Genomic DNA, 17,242 nt, shown 5'->3' on the forward strand with positions numbered 1-17,242 from the left:
ACGACGCCAAAACCGCGCGGGAAACAGCTCCGCGCCCGCGCGCCAAACCCATTCCAAATCCCAACGTTTTGCTCAGGCGCACCCAAAAAAAATTCCTGCGTTTCCTCGCTTAATTATTACTCGCCTCGCCTCGCCTCGCCGCGCAGGGAAGGCATTTAAATCTCCCCCCAAACCCTACCGCCTCCGTCTCATTCATCCCTGCCCCCATCCAATCCACCGCTCGTCTCGTCTCGGCGGAGGCGTGGGCGCGCGCAGCAGGTGTTCGACGGAAGTCCTCGCCGGCGGAAGATGTACGTGGTGAAGCGGGACGGGCGGCAGGAGACGGTGCACTTCGACAAGATCACGGCGCGGCTCAAGAAGCTCAGCTACGGCCTCAGCCAGGAGCACTGCGACCCGGTCCTCGTCGCGCAGAAGGTCTGCGCGGGGGTCTACAAGGGCGTCACCACCAGCCAGCTCGACGAGCTCGCTGCCGAGACCGCAGCGGCCATGACAGCCTCCCACCCCGATTACGCCTCGGTGAGAAACCCGGCGAAATCCCGTCTGAAATCGCGCCTTTCCCCCTTCTCGTTTTTTTCCCGTTCTCCTGCCTGTCTTTTCCTGACGTGGGCTTGCCCTTTCTCTGCGATGAAGCTTGCGGCGAGGATTGCGGTGTCGAACTTGCACAAGAACACCAAGAAGTCCTTCTCGGAGACGTAAGTGATGGCTGATCATGGTTTAATCTCATTCATCACGACAGGAGGAACGCTGGATTCGTGGATTGGGTTGTGAATTCGTTGTGGTTCTTGTGGATGCAGAATTAAGGACATGTACGGGCACTTCAACGAGAGATCTGGGCAGATGGCCCCTCTGATTGCTGAAGACATATATGAAATAATCATGAAGGTGAGACGCTGATTAGCAGTGACACATTTCTGACAGGAAACTGGTGTAGATAGTTATTGTTGGTCTGTTTCTGGCGGTTAAATTCACTGTTCCATTGTTTTTTTCATAAGGTTATTTATCTGTGCCCGTAAGTGTGCTCTGCTCTGCACACTCCTTGATTTACAATGTCCCTCATGAATTCTAATGTTGTCACATTTCAGAATGCTGCTCGTTTGGACAGCGAGATAATTTACGATAGGGACTTTGACTATGATTACTTTGGCTTCAAGACTTTGGAGAGGTCTTACCTCTTAAAGCTTGACGGGAAGGTTGTTGAAAGGCCACAGCACATGTTAATGAGAGTTTCAGTGGGGATACACAAGGATGACATTGAGTCTGCCATCAGAACGTACCATCTGATGTCTCAGCGCTGGTTTACACATGCCTCACCGACACTTTTCAATGCTGGCACTCCGAGACCCCAAGTACTGTGCTTTTCTTTCATCAGAAGATGTCAGTTTGGGTTGTGAAAATGCTTACCTACTGTTGCATTCTCTATGATGCAGTTAAGCAGCTGTTTCCTCATTTGCATGAAAGATGACAGCATTGAGGGAATCTATGATACTCTGAAGGAATGTGCTGTCATAAGCAAATCTGCTGGGGGGATTGGTGTCTCGGTTCACAATATTCGTGCTACTGGGAGCTATATTCGAGGAACAAACGGAACATCCAATGGGATTGTTCCTATGTTACGTGTCTTCAATGATACTGCTCGTTATGTTGATCAAGGTGGTGGCAAAAGAAAGGGTATGTTCTGTCATTGTTTTTTATTCTAATTCCATTGTCTCGAGAAATTCTTACAAGCTTCTAAAACTTAGGTGCATTTGCTGTGTACTTGGAGCCCTGGCATGCTGATATTTTTGAGTTCCTTGATCTGAGAAAAAACCATGGGAAGGTAAAATCTCGACCATTAGTGTTCAATTACTTTTTTTTTTGTAAATGAAAACAGTAAGCCATCAGTCTTCTATAGTAACTGCATCAGGAAGCTGATTGCATGTATGCTTTCTGCTATCTCGATTGCAGCACCTAAAATTGATTCCTATCTATGCTGGACTGCCGATAGCCATACCTTAAAGATAGATGTTCAAGTCTTAGTTTGGTTCAGACTAATATCTTATGGAAATAGTTTCTCTAGCGTAATTCTGCATGATATCTAAGCTTCCCAATATATTAGTCTGCTTACTGTGACCACGGAATAAGTGCATATGCTTTGCCTGCTATCTATGTCTCTAACATAGTATAATCCTTTCCTTCTAACTTGTGAAAGGCTAGCCTGAAAAGCTCTAAGACTTGTTATTCTGATTTCTTAACAACAATTTAACAGGAGGAGCATCGTGCAAGGGATCTTTTCTACGCATTATGGGTTCCTGATCTATTCATGCAAAGAGTTCAGAATAATGGAGAATGGTCACTGTTTTGCCCTAATGAAGCTCCAGGGTTGGCTGATTGCTGGGGCGATGAGTTTGAGAATTTGTACAAGAAATATGAGAGAGAAGTAAGCTGAAAATTGTATTTGTATATACAACTTATTGAAATGGGAGCATACTTTAATAACCTAGCTTTCTGGTTTCAGGGCAAGGCAAAGAAAGTTGTTCCAGCACAGACCCTCTGGTTTGACATTTTGAAGGCACAGATAGAAACTGGTACACCATATATGCTTTACAAGGTACATTTGGTTATTATACAAATAGGAGACTTGCTTCTGGACTTATGGTTCTTTTGCCAAATTTTGCCACTGTTAATTATCAGGCTGTTAGGATTTGTTTTAATTGCTATTAGTTGTCTGCAGGATACATGCAATAGGAAAAGTAACCAGCAGAATCTGGGGACAATCAAATCTTCAAACTTGTGCACTGAGATAATTGAGTTCACAAGCCCAACTGAAACTGCTGTCTGCAACCTAGCATCTATTGCTTTACCACGTTTTGTAAGGGAAAAGGTATATCTTGTCAGTGCTTTGGCTGAATTCGTTCATAAATGTTGTATTCTGACGCGCCATATGATAAACTTGCGTTTCAGGGTGTTCCTATAGAGTCCCATCCATCTAAGCTTGTGGGCAGCAGTGATTCAAAAAATAGATATTTTGACTTTGACAAGCTAGCTGAGGTTTGTTCAGATCCTATTTATTTTAGATCCTTGATTCTGGCCTATGTCGATGAATGTTCTGATACATTATTTATTTTGCCAGGTTACTTCAACTGTTACGTACAATCTCAACAAAATAATTGATATTAATTATTATCCTATTGAGACGGCTAAGAGATCAAATATGCGGCACAGGCCAATTGGCATAGGTGTTCAGGGCCTAGCTGATACTTTCATATTACTTGGCATGCCATTTGATTCACCAGAGGTACTTTTCCTACCTCAGAACTGACACCTATTCCTTTCTGTACTTAGTTGGTATGTAACAAATGGAATATTTTTTATCAGGCTCAGCAGCTGAATAAGGATATTTTTGAAACTATCTACTATCATGCTCTGAAAGCTTCTGCTGAACTTGCCGCTAAAGAAGGTCCTTATGAAACATATGAAGGGAGCCCTGTCAGCAAGGTTTTCTTCTACAAATTTTCCCTCTTTTTAACTGATACTGTCTAATGTTTCACGATTTTTATCTTGGTGTAGTTTTATGGTTGATTTTATCCTCAAATTTCTATGCATTTACCTTAATAACTAAATCACTTATTGTCTACCCACTTCCTTTGTAGGGCATTCTCCAACCTGACATGTGGAATGTAGTGCCATCTAACAGATGGAACTGGCCATCCCTCAGGGATACTATTTCTAAAGTTGGGATAAGAAACTCTCTTCTTGTCGCTCCAATGCCCACTGCTTCCACTAGTCAGATTCTTGGCAACAATGAGTGCTTTGAACCCTACACCTCTAACATATACAGTCGACGGGTTCTAAGGTCTGTAAATATACTCCTTATAGTGCTTACATTCTGATTTACAGGTGCATATGATTCATGTTTCAATTTTCTTCCAGTGGGGAGTTTGTTGTGGTTAACAAACATCTTCTTCATGATTTGACGGAAATGGGCATTTGGAATCCTGCTCTGAAAAACCAGATAATATATGAAGACGGTTCTGTCCAAAAGATGACAGAAATCCCAGATGACCTTAAAGCAATCTATAAGTATGTTGTTCAACCTCCTATATCATTATTTCCTACTAGATGGATTACTGTTCATTTATATAAAAGTTTCTGTGTAATTATTGCACCAGGACTGTTTGGGAGATCAAGCAGAAAACTTTAGTTGACATGGCGGTTGATCGTGGATGCTATATTGACCAGAGCCAGAGCCTCAATGTCCACATGGAGCAAGCAAATTTTGGGAAGCTAACATCGCTACACTTCCATGCTTGGTCCAATGTATTTTGCCTCGAACCATCAAAAGCAATCATTTATCTTTAAGCAGTTCGTACTTAGCCTATAACGGTGGTTTCTGTAATCTTGTTTGTCAGGGCCTGAAAACTGGAATGTACTATCTACGGACACGAGCAGCTGCAGACGCAATTAAGTTTACAGTCGATACTGCACTTCTAAAGGAGAATGGAGTACGTGTTCTGTCCCTTAATTCCATATGTATTGTTTTCCAGCTGCTCAAACACTGACTCACCATGAAAAACACTTACATATGCAGGTGAATAATACCAAGCCTGCACAGGAAGATGATGTGGAAGCCAAAATGGCACAAATGGTCTGTTCTTTGAACAACCGGGAAGAGTGCCTGGCGTGTGGAAGCTAGATGCATCCTCGGGGCACTTGTCTATTTATAACCAGGGCAACACTATATACAACGGGCTGATGATTGGAAACTTGGGAGTTCAATAACTGAAACGAAGTTCGTGGTTCAGGTTTAGTTAAGATTCCATACAGGGCACGCCTTGATCCCTGATTACTACCTCTGGCTTGCATTTCACCATTGAAATACTTTGTCTGCTGACGATGTACATATCTATTATCGTTAATGTTATCGATGTGTGTTATTGCCTTTTGGTGTGGAGTGTGCGATACTCTTTCTCTGCATTTGGTTGAATTTCATGAGGTAAAACAGGGACTAACGCACCATTTTCCTTGTCAAAATTCTAAATTTAATTCGAACGAGCCATAAATTCTGGAAGAAAATAAGAAATTAATAAAAGCAAGAAAATAATCGGATTAACGGCTGGATAGTATTTCATCCTGGTTGAGTAAGCAAGCAAGAGTTTACTTTAAAAGAGTAAGGTGTGTTTAGAATGATCCCTGTATCTGGACAGAGGCTCAAGATTCATTTCGAATTTAAACAAATCCTAAAATTTCCTTCAACAACCCTTTTGTTGAAGTGGGGGCTAAATCCTTTTCGAACAAACCATAAACTTGTGAGGAAAATGAGAAATCAATTGAGATAATAATAGGCTAGTAGACTAATTTTTCAGAATGGATGGGTAAGGTTAACAAGAGTTGTTACTCTAGTTGATAGATTCTTCTAAGACTCTTAGGGGCCGTTTGTTAGAGCTCTGATTCTGTGGTGAGAGTGATTTTGTGGTGGAATTAGGGTGGAAGTGATTCTATTTGTAAAATCGTTTGGTACGCTAGCGGTGGAAGTGATTCTTGAGAGAATATTGTGTTGAAATCGAGGAGGATTAGTCGGGAATTAGGTGAAAACTAGTTTTTTCACCTCCCACCTCACTATACAAAACGGGAAGTGATTCCCGCGCGGAATCACTCCCCGACCAGCTTGTTTGGCAGCGTTGGGAGCGATTCCAGGGCGAAATCAGCTCCCAGAGCTCTACCAAACGATGCCTTAATTGTAATGTACATTGATAAATGAGTACACATTGTTCTAGACACTATCGATCATTAGGGATACATGTAGGTATCCAATAGATAGTTTTAGATCACTACTTAGTTTATTTTTTTATTTAATTAGGTAAAAGGAAATATTTATTTTATTTTTTAAGCTTTGGATCGACCTAATGACACAAAAAAGTATAAAGCTTGCCTCCTAGCTATCACACTTGTCACTTGACGACTAAAGGCAACCAAGTAATCAATGCAAAATACTCCTAAGCCGAAGCTTCAGTGACAGCGCATGAGCCAGCGCGTCTGCCGCCTCGCCGCCGCCGGCGTGGCCAATCTCCACGACGCTGCTCCGCTGCGTCCGGACCCACCGCGCCACGGCACAGACCCTGCTGAAGGCCGACTCCACCTCACGCAGCGGCCCAGCCAGGTCTACGCCGAGGCCCTCGGCGCGCAGGCACCGGAGCTCGCGGACCTATGCTGACACCGCGTCGATCACCGCGATGATCTCGTCGAGTAAGGGCCTGTTTGTTTCAGCTTCGGATTGTGACTTTCAGCTTTTACAATTCGAAGCTGAAACAAACAGACAGCTTTTGTTTATAGCTTTTTAAAATCTGCTGGTTGGATTATGGGAATCTGAGAAGCTAGTTTTTCTCAGCTTCTGATAGATCGTGAAAGTCCATTTTACTAAGGGCCTGTTTGTTTCAGCTAGAGATTCTGAAAAGCAGCTTATAGAAGCTGGATTGTAAAAAGCTGGATTGTAAAAAGCTGGATTATGAAAAGCTTTTAGGTTGTAGATTCTAAAAAAAATTTATGGACAGTTTAGTAAAATGAACTTTCACAATCTATCAAAAGCTGAGAAAAACCAGCTTCTCAGATTCACACAATCCAACCAGCAGATTTTAAAAAGCTATAACCAAAAGCTGTCTGTTTGTTTCAGCTTCGGATTGTAAAAGCTGAAAGCCACAATCCGAAGTTGAAACAAACAGGACCTAAACTATCCATTAATTTTTTTTTAGAATCTACAATATAAAAGCTTTTCACAATCCAGCTTTTTACAATCAAACTTCTATAAGCTGCTTTTCAGAATCTCCAGCTGAAACAAACAGGCCCTAAGCCGCCGATCTCCACCGTCTGCTCCTCGACGCACACGAAGATGCGCTGGACCTCAGCGAGCTGGATCAGCTGGTCGTCGGTGCAGGCGACCTACGGCGACGACGGCGGCGGTTTGACGTCGAGCTCCATCGCCTCCATGGGTTGACCTCTCACCGTTCCTACTTCCAACTTCCAAAGAGATGAGAAAGAGAAAGCGGTTTCCGTACTTCTTGGGCTTTGTATATAATTTTTGGAGTTTTTTTTTATATTTCAAAATAAAAAATATAAAAATAAGCGTCCGCTCGAAAAAATATAGAGCTGGACTACTATCGTATATTGGAACGACATGTTATGTTTTAAAATAAAAAATATTTTGTTACATTGGTCTTAAAATTCAGAACTATATAGAAATAGTCATGAATTTTTTTAAAAAACTTTAGTAGTACAGAGGATACTATGATCTAGCTCTAAAAAATTTTAGACAAAAATATGATCTGCATAATGAGAAAAAAAATTTCATGTATAATGAAAATTTCTTTTTTGTTTCTTATTATACAAATAATTGTTTGAGTTGATTTTTTTTTTGAAAAGCTAGATTATAGAATTCTCTACACCATATTTTTTAGTGATTTTCAATACTATTTTAAATTTTAAGAACATTGAAATGCTATATTTTTTAACCAATTACCCGTCGGAAGGGCGATAGGTGCGGGTGACAATAGCTAGTCCTGCATTTTTTTTTCAAAATGACACCTATTTTTGCATTTTTTATTTTCGAAATATAAAAATTAAAAAAATCTGGGATAGGCTGGGCCGAGCAGGGAACTTTCGAGCCCAAGCTTGGGCCTGTCAACACACAGATTGCAAGTGGCGAAAAGATTGCAAGAAATCCGGCAACAGCGCCTGCTCCATCATTCTGTATCTATATAAAAGTAGCAGGGTTGCCGGATCGGCTTCAGGAGATACAGGCATACAGAAATACGGGATAGAAACCGATTACAACAACTATACCTGATGCTAATCTGATTTCTCCTGACTCTATACAACTAGAGATAATACTCCCAAGTTAGATACGTATTTCGACACGGCTCGCCAATTCACCGAGTGTCGCAAACATTTGAATTTCTCTGCCACCGTCTTCTATGACTCTGACCTGCAGCCATTTGCAGATATGTATTTCAACTCAGGCCACCAATTAACTGAGTTTTGGCAAACATTCGAATTTCTTTGACACCCGTCTTCTCTAACTCTGACGTGCAACCATTTATTTTTCCCCCTGAAAGATCCGGCACATTGCTGGCATTTATATTGATAAGAAGGAAGCAGTTACATGTGTTAGTAGCGCAAGAAGTCCTGGACAAGCAGAAAGACCGTCCAATGGTGCATCAAAACGATGATCCCAGACCTACAACATAAAAAAGAATCTAGATCCTATTACTATTGCTCACTAAGGCTTGAACCAACTAGAGTGGGGATATATTTTGCACCCGCTGCGCACCATGTTCTCACTTCGTCTTGGATTTATGAAATTAGACGAGTTTGCGGCTTCTCTTTATTGCTGAAAACCCTATTATTTCTCTCCTTCCAAATGCACCAAATCGTGGCTATAGCCAGCGATTGAATGCCCTTGCTTGTGAAGGTCGAGAAAGCACCAGTTAAGTTGAAATACCAGTCACCAACCATGACAGTCGTAGGCCAAACTGAGGTAAACCATTTAGAGCGTAGGATTTCACTAGACTAGGGTAGCGGTCTACACCCAGTGAGCAATGCCGATGGATGGATCTACAGCTTTTGGACCGAGGCAATCCGATCCAAATTGGAATGGGGAGAAACCTGGTTGCACTTGCTTCTTAACTTGTGATCTACACTCATGTATGATTTTTTAGGATTCCAGGGATCCAGTCACGAGATTAATGCTGTATATTTGAGTTTGCAGACTGTTAGAAACTGCTTCTCAAGCTATTGCCTTGATTTGCGTTTCATTAGCTTTTGCATTGCTGCCATATGGAATTGGCATGTTTTCTGGGCGAAGTACTATTAAAGTATCTCCAGAAGACTATCAATAAGCCGTCCCAATAAGACCAATCATGTGTTTTCCTGTAAAATTGAACTATTTTCTATGAAATTTATGCGTTCTAAAAGAGACCTAAGTTGTTATTGGAGGAGCCCCGATAACATTTTTTATACTATTAGGGGAGCTGCTTCAGCAGACTACCAATAATCCTTTCCCTCAATATTTCATTTCCTTCTATTTCTCTTCCCTTGTGCATATGAATTCTATTTTAACTCCTCAATGCGCTTGCAATAAGTGTTACTGTTTTGATCAGTCCCCGTGATTGCATCAAGGCTCACACTCTCCCATGCCATGACCAAGGCCTCATCCTCTTGTGTTGAGTAATTGGCCACCCTTGCCCATTTTTTCTTTGTAGGAGTAGGAATCTTAATGAGATCTTCATCTAAACTTTCATATGGCATTGTGAGGGACATGTCATCTATGCCAACGGCCTCGTTAATCATATTGACAAAGGAGTCGACACCAACCGTTGATTGATCACTACATTGTACACATTAATTCAACTATGAAAAAACTACACTAATTTCTACCTAATATCTTTGAAATGCATTGAACTATCACATGGCAACCACGTTAAATTGCAATTTATCAACAAGATTGAAAGGAAAAAAAGAAGAAAATTTTTATACCTTGCGGGCATTGCGCCGAACAGATTATGGGTGTCCTCCATGGACACGTCCCCGCCGGCGTTGGGGACGGTGGCGGCTGCTGGCGGGTCACACGAAGGAGGTGAAGCGGGCTGTGATGCCGAGGGAGCCACCGCGGCTGTCGACTTCGTCTTTCACGCCACCGAGGTGAAATAAATTCGGTTTCATCCAAAACTAGGAGCTCAGAACTTGCAGGGTGGACTTGTTGAAGATGTTAGGAGGCACTGTGCCTGTAAGCTGATTCTGTTGCAAAACAAGGAGCTGAAGCATGGGCAAGTTGCCAATACCGACCGGTATCGGTCCCCATAGGCTGTTGTTGCCAAGGTTCAGATGGCTCAGGTAAGGCGTGTTGTTGAATATTTCTTCTGGAATTTTGCCACTCAAGAAATTCATCTGCAACTCTAACTGCGTAAGACTTTGCAGGTTTTGCAGCTCAGGTGGGATCTGCCCCGATAGACTGTTCTTGTAAAGGACAAGGCGCTGGAGCCTCGTGAGGTTTCCGATGGTTGAAGAGAAGTAACCTGACAGGCTGTTCCAGGGAAGAGCAAGAACCCTGAGACGGCGCAGCCTTTCCAAGCTCAGCTGGAATGGAGCCTGTGAGGTTGGCGCTTGTGAGGTTAAGGACGGAGAGGAAAGCAAGGTTAGCAAATATTTAGCCATTCATCAAAGATTGCTAGAAAAAAAGAGAAAATTCTGGAATTATAGGGTCATCCTCAGTTTCATCTTATTAAAATGGACAGAAGTTCAGGCCAACAGATTCCATCACAGAGAAGACGCACATCTCTGAGTACTCCAAAATTCGTATTTGCTCCAGTTAGGTTCCATGAACCCAAAAAACTTTGAGACAAGCATGTTCACGTCCGAAGTAGATTATGAAACTGCCAAAGGCTAAACCGAGTGTATTCCTAGCTACAATATCAAGTGTAACATATCTCTGACTAACGGAGGGAACAAATTTTTAATGCACCCCAACCAGCGGCAGATTGGCCTTGGAACAGATATTGTAGTACAACACAGGGAGAAATTAATCTTCGTAATCTACACCGTCTTCATCTAGCTCAGAACTATCAACCCCACCCATCAGTGATAGGAACGCAAGAACCGCAGCAAGTTGTGTGGCAAGGAAATACTTTGCTCTTCGTCTGAATGTCTTTTCCTCTTCTGTCCGTTCCTTCTTTGCTCTAGGTTTCGGCTTATAAGCTACATCAATAAAAACACAATTCGACAATAAGATGCCTAAAAAATCGAGAATATAAGCAACACATAAGTGTTGAGAAAACAGGAGAAAAAGAGCCAGGTGAAGATCAAGTAGAACTTGCCGGTACTTTATAAATTTAATTACCTGGATGCATTTTGCTTGTCTCACTTTCAAATGAAAATGCAAATGAGACAAACAAAATACAAAAATAGACATTTCGGTAGCCTCTTGGACACACTTTCTTTGACCAATTCTATCCCAACCATATCTGATAACTATATTTGTTTTCCATTCCAATCTTAATTAAAGCATTGTTTGACACTGTTTATGTTGGAAACAGCTTCTTAATCCAATGAAATTAATAAACAGTATGAGCTACCAGTGATCCAGGAATACATGAAGGATTTATCCATTTCAATGTTCTTGAGTGCAGATAATGCTTTACTTTGTAATGAAATGCAGTTGTGAGTCATCGCTTGGTGCACAAATAATATTGTCAAACACCAATTAGTAGACTGCAGAATGCAGTTGACTTTAAAACAGTTCAGTGCGTGCATATAATGGCCATTAGCAATAGCACACACACAATAGTTGTTTTCAGACAAGCATATCTTAGACTCTTCAATCAAACCTGACTAAATTCTAAATGAAATGCATTCCCGTTTTAAATTGGACAGATTCACAATCACTGAAGACAACCTGAAAGCATATATGCAGCTCCAGGACAAATCATACTTGTAAGTTGGATGCTACAGCTGGTAGGTCTGCCAGGTAGAGTTAGGTATAAAATAGCACCATTCAATCCTTTAATGTTCTTGACAGTTTATCTAGTCAAGGATTTGCGCTATAACTAGCAATCTCTGGATTTTAAACAGAATCTTTAAAACAAAAAATACAGAAAAGCTTAGTATGTCTACGAATGGGGTGGGTGGGTTGTTGGATGAGCATTGGAAAGATATTCCCATTGTGAAATAACCAACAAATATGAGAACTAGTGGCTACTCTGAATCACCATCTGAACTACAACAAGGCAATCTGTTAGCTTACTTCGGCCAGTAGATGCTCTTTTCCTGGGGGTGGAGGATGATGGTGGATCAGGTGATGACCCTACTGCTGATAAGGATGAGGCTTCCAGCAATTGGGCCTTGTGATGCTTGGCAAAATTCACCAAGTTGTCATGCTTTTGCAAAGTGCCTAGCAGCACAGATGCATCCTAAAGGCAGAATTAAGATCAGAACATGCCCCAAAGTTTGTCAAAACATAATCAAGGATGTTTTGGATCGTTTGCTTGACAATTTTAGGCATATCACTATGAAAATTCTCCATATCATAATAAAAACCACTCAATCCCCCTACTGCTAACATCAGAAGTATTCAAGATGTGCACCTGTGCTGTCAAGATAATGTGCACGTGCAATTGAGCATCTGTGTTTTACTCCATTTTTCTATGAAATTAGATACTTGAGGCAGTGTCTGCCTTTTGGCTACACATATAAGTGTTGAGGGAACTTACAGGTAATGCATTGAAGACAAAAAGAGCATGTCCAAGGAAAAGAGCATCAACATCTGTAGGGCTTCACAAATAGAAATAAAGAAATATTAGTGCTCCAGCATATCAGGACAAATATCCAAGAGCCAGTAAGCATAACCTAATACAGAGTACATAGGAACATGCTGGATACAAGTCAAATAGAAAAGAAACTGCAGTGTACCTATTATCAAATATAAATACTTGATCCCCTAATCTCGAAGACAAAGCATCATATGCAGCACTTGCATTCTGGTATATCTGTTCACATCAGAAATTTGCATCAGAAGCTACTAGTGTGTCACTAAGAAAAGACTAGGAAAATCACGAGCAGGGGAGTAGCAACCTCCTTTTCTTTTTCAGCAGCATTAAGCTTTGTTATACCCAGGAGTTGCTTCACGTCTCTACTTTTCTTCCAATGGAGTATCTTCCCAATGGGCCAGGGGAGATCAGAAAAGTAGATATCATGCGCAATGCTGCCATCAGTAACCACCCATAGTTCATACTGCAAAGCGTCAGCAAGCCAGGTCAAAACCATAGCCTTCGTGGGTAGCACATCAGAGGAAGAAACACTTGGGTGCTTTGAGTTCAAGTCCACAATTTTCTCCTCCTTAAGATACTGAATTACACCTCCTTTTTCATTGTTGAATGCCACACAATCACCAAATTCAACATATGGTATGTGATCTGTGGAACAAAAAGTAAGGTGTAAGAGCAAAGCAATCATCTCGCCCATGGCCGCTCAACCCGCAGAGAGATCCCAGCACGTCAATGGATGGCCGGCCCCCGCAACTACCTACCACCCGACGCGGAACCGACACGCTTGCAGCAGAGAGATAATAGCATGGAGGCAACGGGAACGCTAGGCTGAGCTCAGGTTGATACGGGACGAGAGGACGGCGGGGGGGGAGCTCACCGGCGTCGGGGAACGAGGTGTCGACGTGGATGTCGAAGGGGACCTGGGCCATGCGGAGGTAGAGGAGCACGGGGAGGCAGGTCGGGCAGGCGGTGGGGAGCCCGAAGCCGGGCTTCCGCGCCACCAGCACCTTCCGCGCCGCCTCCTCCCACTCCGCCGCCGCCGATGCCATCGCCGGGAGCGTGAGGAAAGCCGGGAGGGGTTTATGGGTTGGTTGTCGCCGTCTCTCTCCTCCTCTCTCATTCCCCCGAGGAGCGGCCCAGTGGGCTCGAGGCCCGCAAGGGCCCATATACAACCTCGCGGTCCATGAGAGTGGATGGGTGCAAAGAGCTCGGCATTTCTACCATAGTGGTCCATGATAGAACTTTTTTTATTTATATATATTTTTAAATAAAAAATTTGTAAATATATGCACTCATTTTGAAAAACAATGCAAATATAGACTCCTACCTGTCACCCTTCCAACTCAAAAAATTACTTGTGGAATGATAAACAAAAAAACAAATTTCAAGAACCCTGAAATTTTTCTTTTTTTTGTTTCTCATTGTAGAAATTATATTTTTATCTAATTTTTTTAGAGCTAGATGATACCATCATTTACACCACAATTTTTTTCATAATTTTTTATGACTATTTTGATAGTGTTGTGAATTTTGAGAGTATTGAAACGTAATATTTTTATTTTGAGATATGCAGTTTTTCAAAATGGATGCATATATTTGCAATTTTTGGATTTAAGAAAATAAAAAAATCATGAGAGGCACGGTGTTCGAAGTGGAAGAAGAAGAGACGGTAGGCTGAGGCCACATTTTTGTTAGCAGTTTTGATTACCAAGCATTCATCGGTGATGAGAGGTTGATGTTTATATTTTCTAGTGAGTGACATGCGTTATCAAGAGGAGATCACCGCTGATATTTGTCATTATAAGCGTGGTCAAAAGTATGTGATTAGTAGTTTTTTTTTTAAAAAAAGCTACTATATGAACGATTATATTAGAAAGAGTAGCAAGACACCACAATTGCCATACAAAGTTCAGTTACAGACCAGAGGCGAGGAATAGGACAATTAACACCCGAACCCAAAATTACATGGTATTAAGTAAAATTCTCGCGACGCTCTTGGTTTGAAATTGCGAGTAGTATGAGTTGAAGTCAAATCAAAGAGGCGTCGTAGTTTGAATTTTCATGATATCTAACCCTTTGTTGTAACAATTTTTATTTAATATGTTGTAACAATTCCGAATGCGGTTTCTGTGAAGTAGAAGGCAATTTGTAATTTCAACTTGCAGTGATATTCGGTAAGGCTCGTTTGTCCCAGCTCGTAGAGCCATTAGGCATGGATCAAGGGAAAAAATTTAGGAGCAAATAAATAAATAGATATAAACGTATAAATAATGAATATCATATAGCCGATTTCTATTTGAATATTGCGGTTGATCTTATCATTTTATTAATTAAGGTGTTGATTTACAGAAAATCCCATGTGTAGCTACAAAATATCGTGAAATAATCCTTATCAGTGGAATGTTAGGATTAACCGCATCTTTTGAATAGAAATGAGACGTACGACATTTATTATTTGCACGTATTTGCCAGCTTGAAAAAAAATCCCCTGATCCAACGGCCAGGAAACAAGAGTGGAGAGATCCGACGGTGCGGATGCCCTTGGACCAGCGATTCCGTTCTCCCAACTCCCAAGTAGATCTCGATTCCGTTCTAGTTAACCTTCACCCGAGCCTCCCCACTACCCACAATCCCCCAATCTCTCGCCGCCGCCGCCGCCATGTCTCGCCGCTACGACAGCCGCACGACGATCTTCTCGCCGGAGGGTCGGCTGTACCAGGTGGAGTACGCGATGGAGGCAATCGGCAACGCCGGGTCCGCGCTCGGCATCCTGGCCGCCGACGGCGTTGTCCTCGTCGGCGAGAAGAAGGTCACCTCCAAGCTCCTCCAGACCTCCCGCTCCGCCGAGAAGATGTACAAGATCGACTCCCACCTCGCCTGCGCCGTCGCCGGGATCATGTCTGACGCCAACATCCTCATCAACACCGCCCGCCTCCACGCCCAGCGCTACGCGCTCTCCTACCAGGAGCCCATCCCCATCGAGCAGCTCGTTCAGTCCCTCTGCGACACCAAGCAGGGCTACACCCAGTTCGGCGGCCTCCGCCCCTTCGGGGTCTCCTTCCTCTTCGCCGGATGGGACAAGCACCACGGCTTCCAGCTCTACATGAGCGACCCCTCCGGCAACTACGGCGGGTGGAAGGCCGCCGCCGTCGGCGCCAACAGCCAGGCCGCGCAGTCCATGCTCAAGCAGGACTACCGCGACGGCCTGACCCGCGAGGAGGCCGTCGCCCTCGCGCTCAAGGTCCTCAGCAAGACCATGGACTCCACCAGCTTGACTGCGGAGAAGCTGGAGCTTGCCGAGGTGTTCCTGCAGCCCGGCACCGGGGAGGTGCAATACCAGGTGTGCTCCCCCGAGGCTCTGGGGAAGCTCCTTGCCAAGGCCGGGCTCACGCAGCCCGCGCCCGAGGCATGATATGCTGGTTTGCTGTGGCTTGTGATGCCAACACCTCTTAGATATGGTTTAAGCAGTCATGCTTCTGTTGTCGAACTAAAGTATTCGAGAATTATGTGTTTTAATTTTATGTTGAGCATGCTTGATCGGTTAATGCTTCATCTGTAACAGTGGATTGCCTTGAACTTGTTGGAAATCGTGGTTTCTATATGCTGTGCTTGATTGTTTTTATGATTAGGGGGTATGGGCAAGGGCACAGGAAATCTAAAGTTTAGACCTATGCATGTGAGTAGACTATGGCAATCTAAGCCATCTGGGTAATACTACTGCTTCCATCAACTGTGCTTAGTAAACCGGGCAAAATTTTAAGGTGCTTCGGTGTGTTTCAGATTATCTTGATGGATTATGATTTAGAACCCAGCATCTTGAATATATTCAATCTTGTGATTTTAAGGAGGTTCTGTTATTGTTGTTTTCCAAGAAAACAGTCTTGTAGTCCCTCCTCAGTACGTCATGGTCTAAATTTTGAAGGGCCCTCTTGCACACTTATATTGTACCTTGCCTGGAATTATTTTGTTGATGGTTCTTATATATTGGACTAGGTGTCTGGTGATGGGTCTTATTTAATGCAGTAGCTTCATGAGCATAACATACTGCCCTGTAATTTTGACTATTAAGTCTACTTATTTTTATCTAAGTACATTTTTACTAGCCTTTACTGGACGCTGAATCTTGATTAGGTGTTGCACACATTAACTTTAGTCTAGCATTCTATGGGTCATGTACCAACTGAAGAATCGTATTATCTGTTTTAAGATTTTTTTTTGGTGGTATTGTTGTTGTTGGTTGTCTCTTTCCCCCGATGGATATTCTGCCACTATTGCCATTGTTGATTTCATCCTGTTCTATCTTTCAACATAAGTACCCTAAACCCTGGAGCCCTGGATGCTGCTATGGTCATTGTTGTTTTCATCCTGTTTCTTGTTGCATAGCATATTGCTTGCTTGTGATTCGATACTTGTTGCAATTCGATTATGGTGATTATAACTTTGGTTTAAGGGAATATTCAGCTTGTATTTAATTAGTTGTTTACTTAGTTTGCACGGTGGAACCATATTCTCTAAGGTAGTCAAGTTCTAACAGTCAGTAAATATAATCAAACTATCTTTGATCACAAGAGGAATTGAATTGTTGAATGTTATCATAATTTCCTTTAAATTTGTGCTTTCTTACTTAGCTTCCATGTTATCAGTTACTTCCTTTGATCCCAAATATAAGTCCATCAGGACATCGATGTGGTCTTTAATATGACGCTTTGACTAATAGTATCTATAAATATACATTATTTCAAATAGAAAGAGTTATAAATGATGAATCTAGTAACATCAATATGATTTTTTAGCTATTGATGGTCAAAGATAAAAAAGTTTGTTTTAGGACAAACCTAAATGGACTTATATTTTGGATCGCAGGGAGTGCTAGGTATGCCTTTTACAGTTTCTCCAACTTGATTTGTGTTTGTGGCTGCAAGTAGGCTCCCAATTCTGTTCATTGGCTCTTGCTA

At 42.4% G+C, this 17,242-nt stretch overlaps 4 protein-coding genes across 4 annotated transcripts; 2 read left to right on the forward strand and 2 right to left on the reverse strand.

Moving 5' to 3' along the window:
• LOC133930789 (ribonucleoside-diphosphate reductase large subunit) lies at window positions 1-4,918 on the forward strand. Its single transcript, XM_062377525.1, has 17 exons — window positions 1-516; window positions 631-692; window positions 795-882; window positions 1,083-1,346; window positions 1,428-1,668; window positions 1,740-1,816; window positions 2,246-2,416; window positions 2,495-2,587; window positions 2,711-2,860; window positions 2,941-3,027; window positions 3,110-3,274; window positions 3,355-3,474; window positions 3,630-3,832; window positions 3,910-4,059; window positions 4,149-4,296; window positions 4,389-4,481; window positions 4,568-4,918. Exons 1-17 carry the CDS (start codon window positions 289-291, stop codon window positions 4,670-4,672), a joined length of 2,445 nt encoding a protein of 814 aa, XP_062233509.1. The 5' UTR covers window positions 1-288; the 3' UTR covers window positions 4,673-4,918.
• Window positions 4,919-9,078: 4,160 nt separating this feature from the next.
• LOC133930257 (probable leucine-rich repeat receptor-like protein kinase At5g63930) lies at window positions 9,079-10,182 on the reverse strand. Its single transcript, XM_062376905.1, has 3 exons — window positions 9,712-10,182; window positions 9,505-9,653; window positions 9,079-9,355 (listed from the first exon to the last, which is right to left on the reverse strand). The coding sequence occupies exons 1-3, from the start codon at window positions 10,180-10,182 to the stop codon at window positions 9,079-9,081; spliced, it is 897 nt and encodes a 298-aa protein (XP_062232889.1).
• Window positions 10,183-10,306: 124 nt separating this feature from the next.
• Window positions 10,307-13,385, reverse strand: LOC133930790 (mitochondrial outer membrane import complex protein METAXIN-like). The gene is made up of 6 exons (XM_062377526.1): window positions 13,165-13,385; window positions 12,595-12,935; window positions 12,433-12,509; window positions 12,234-12,294; window positions 11,768-11,933; window positions 10,307-10,722 (listed from the first exon to the last, which is right to left on the reverse strand). The coding sequence occupies exons 1-6, from the start codon at window positions 13,334-13,336 to the stop codon at window positions 10,547-10,549; spliced, it is 993 nt and encodes a 330-aa protein (XP_062233510.1). The 5' UTR covers window positions 13,337-13,385; the 3' UTR covers window positions 10,307-10,546.
• A 1,503-nt stretch (window positions 13,386-14,888) lies between these two features.
• Window positions 14,889-15,891, forward strand: LOC133930791 (proteasome subunit alpha type-4-2). Its single transcript, XM_062377527.1, has one exon. The coding sequence runs from the start codon at window positions 14,947-14,949 to the stop codon at window positions 15,697-15,699; it is 753 nt and encodes a 250-aa protein (XP_062233511.1). The 5' UTR covers window positions 14,889-14,946; the 3' UTR covers window positions 15,700-15,891.
• Window positions 15,892-17,242: the final 1,351 nt, after the last annotated feature.

Source organism: Phragmites australis, chromosome 10, assembly GCF_958298935.1.
Source record: "Phragmites australis chromosome 10, lpPhrAust1.1, whole genome shotgun sequence".
NCBI classification, from domain to species: Eukaryota; Viridiplantae; Streptophyta; class Magnoliopsida; order Poales; family Poaceae; genus Phragmites; species Phragmites australis.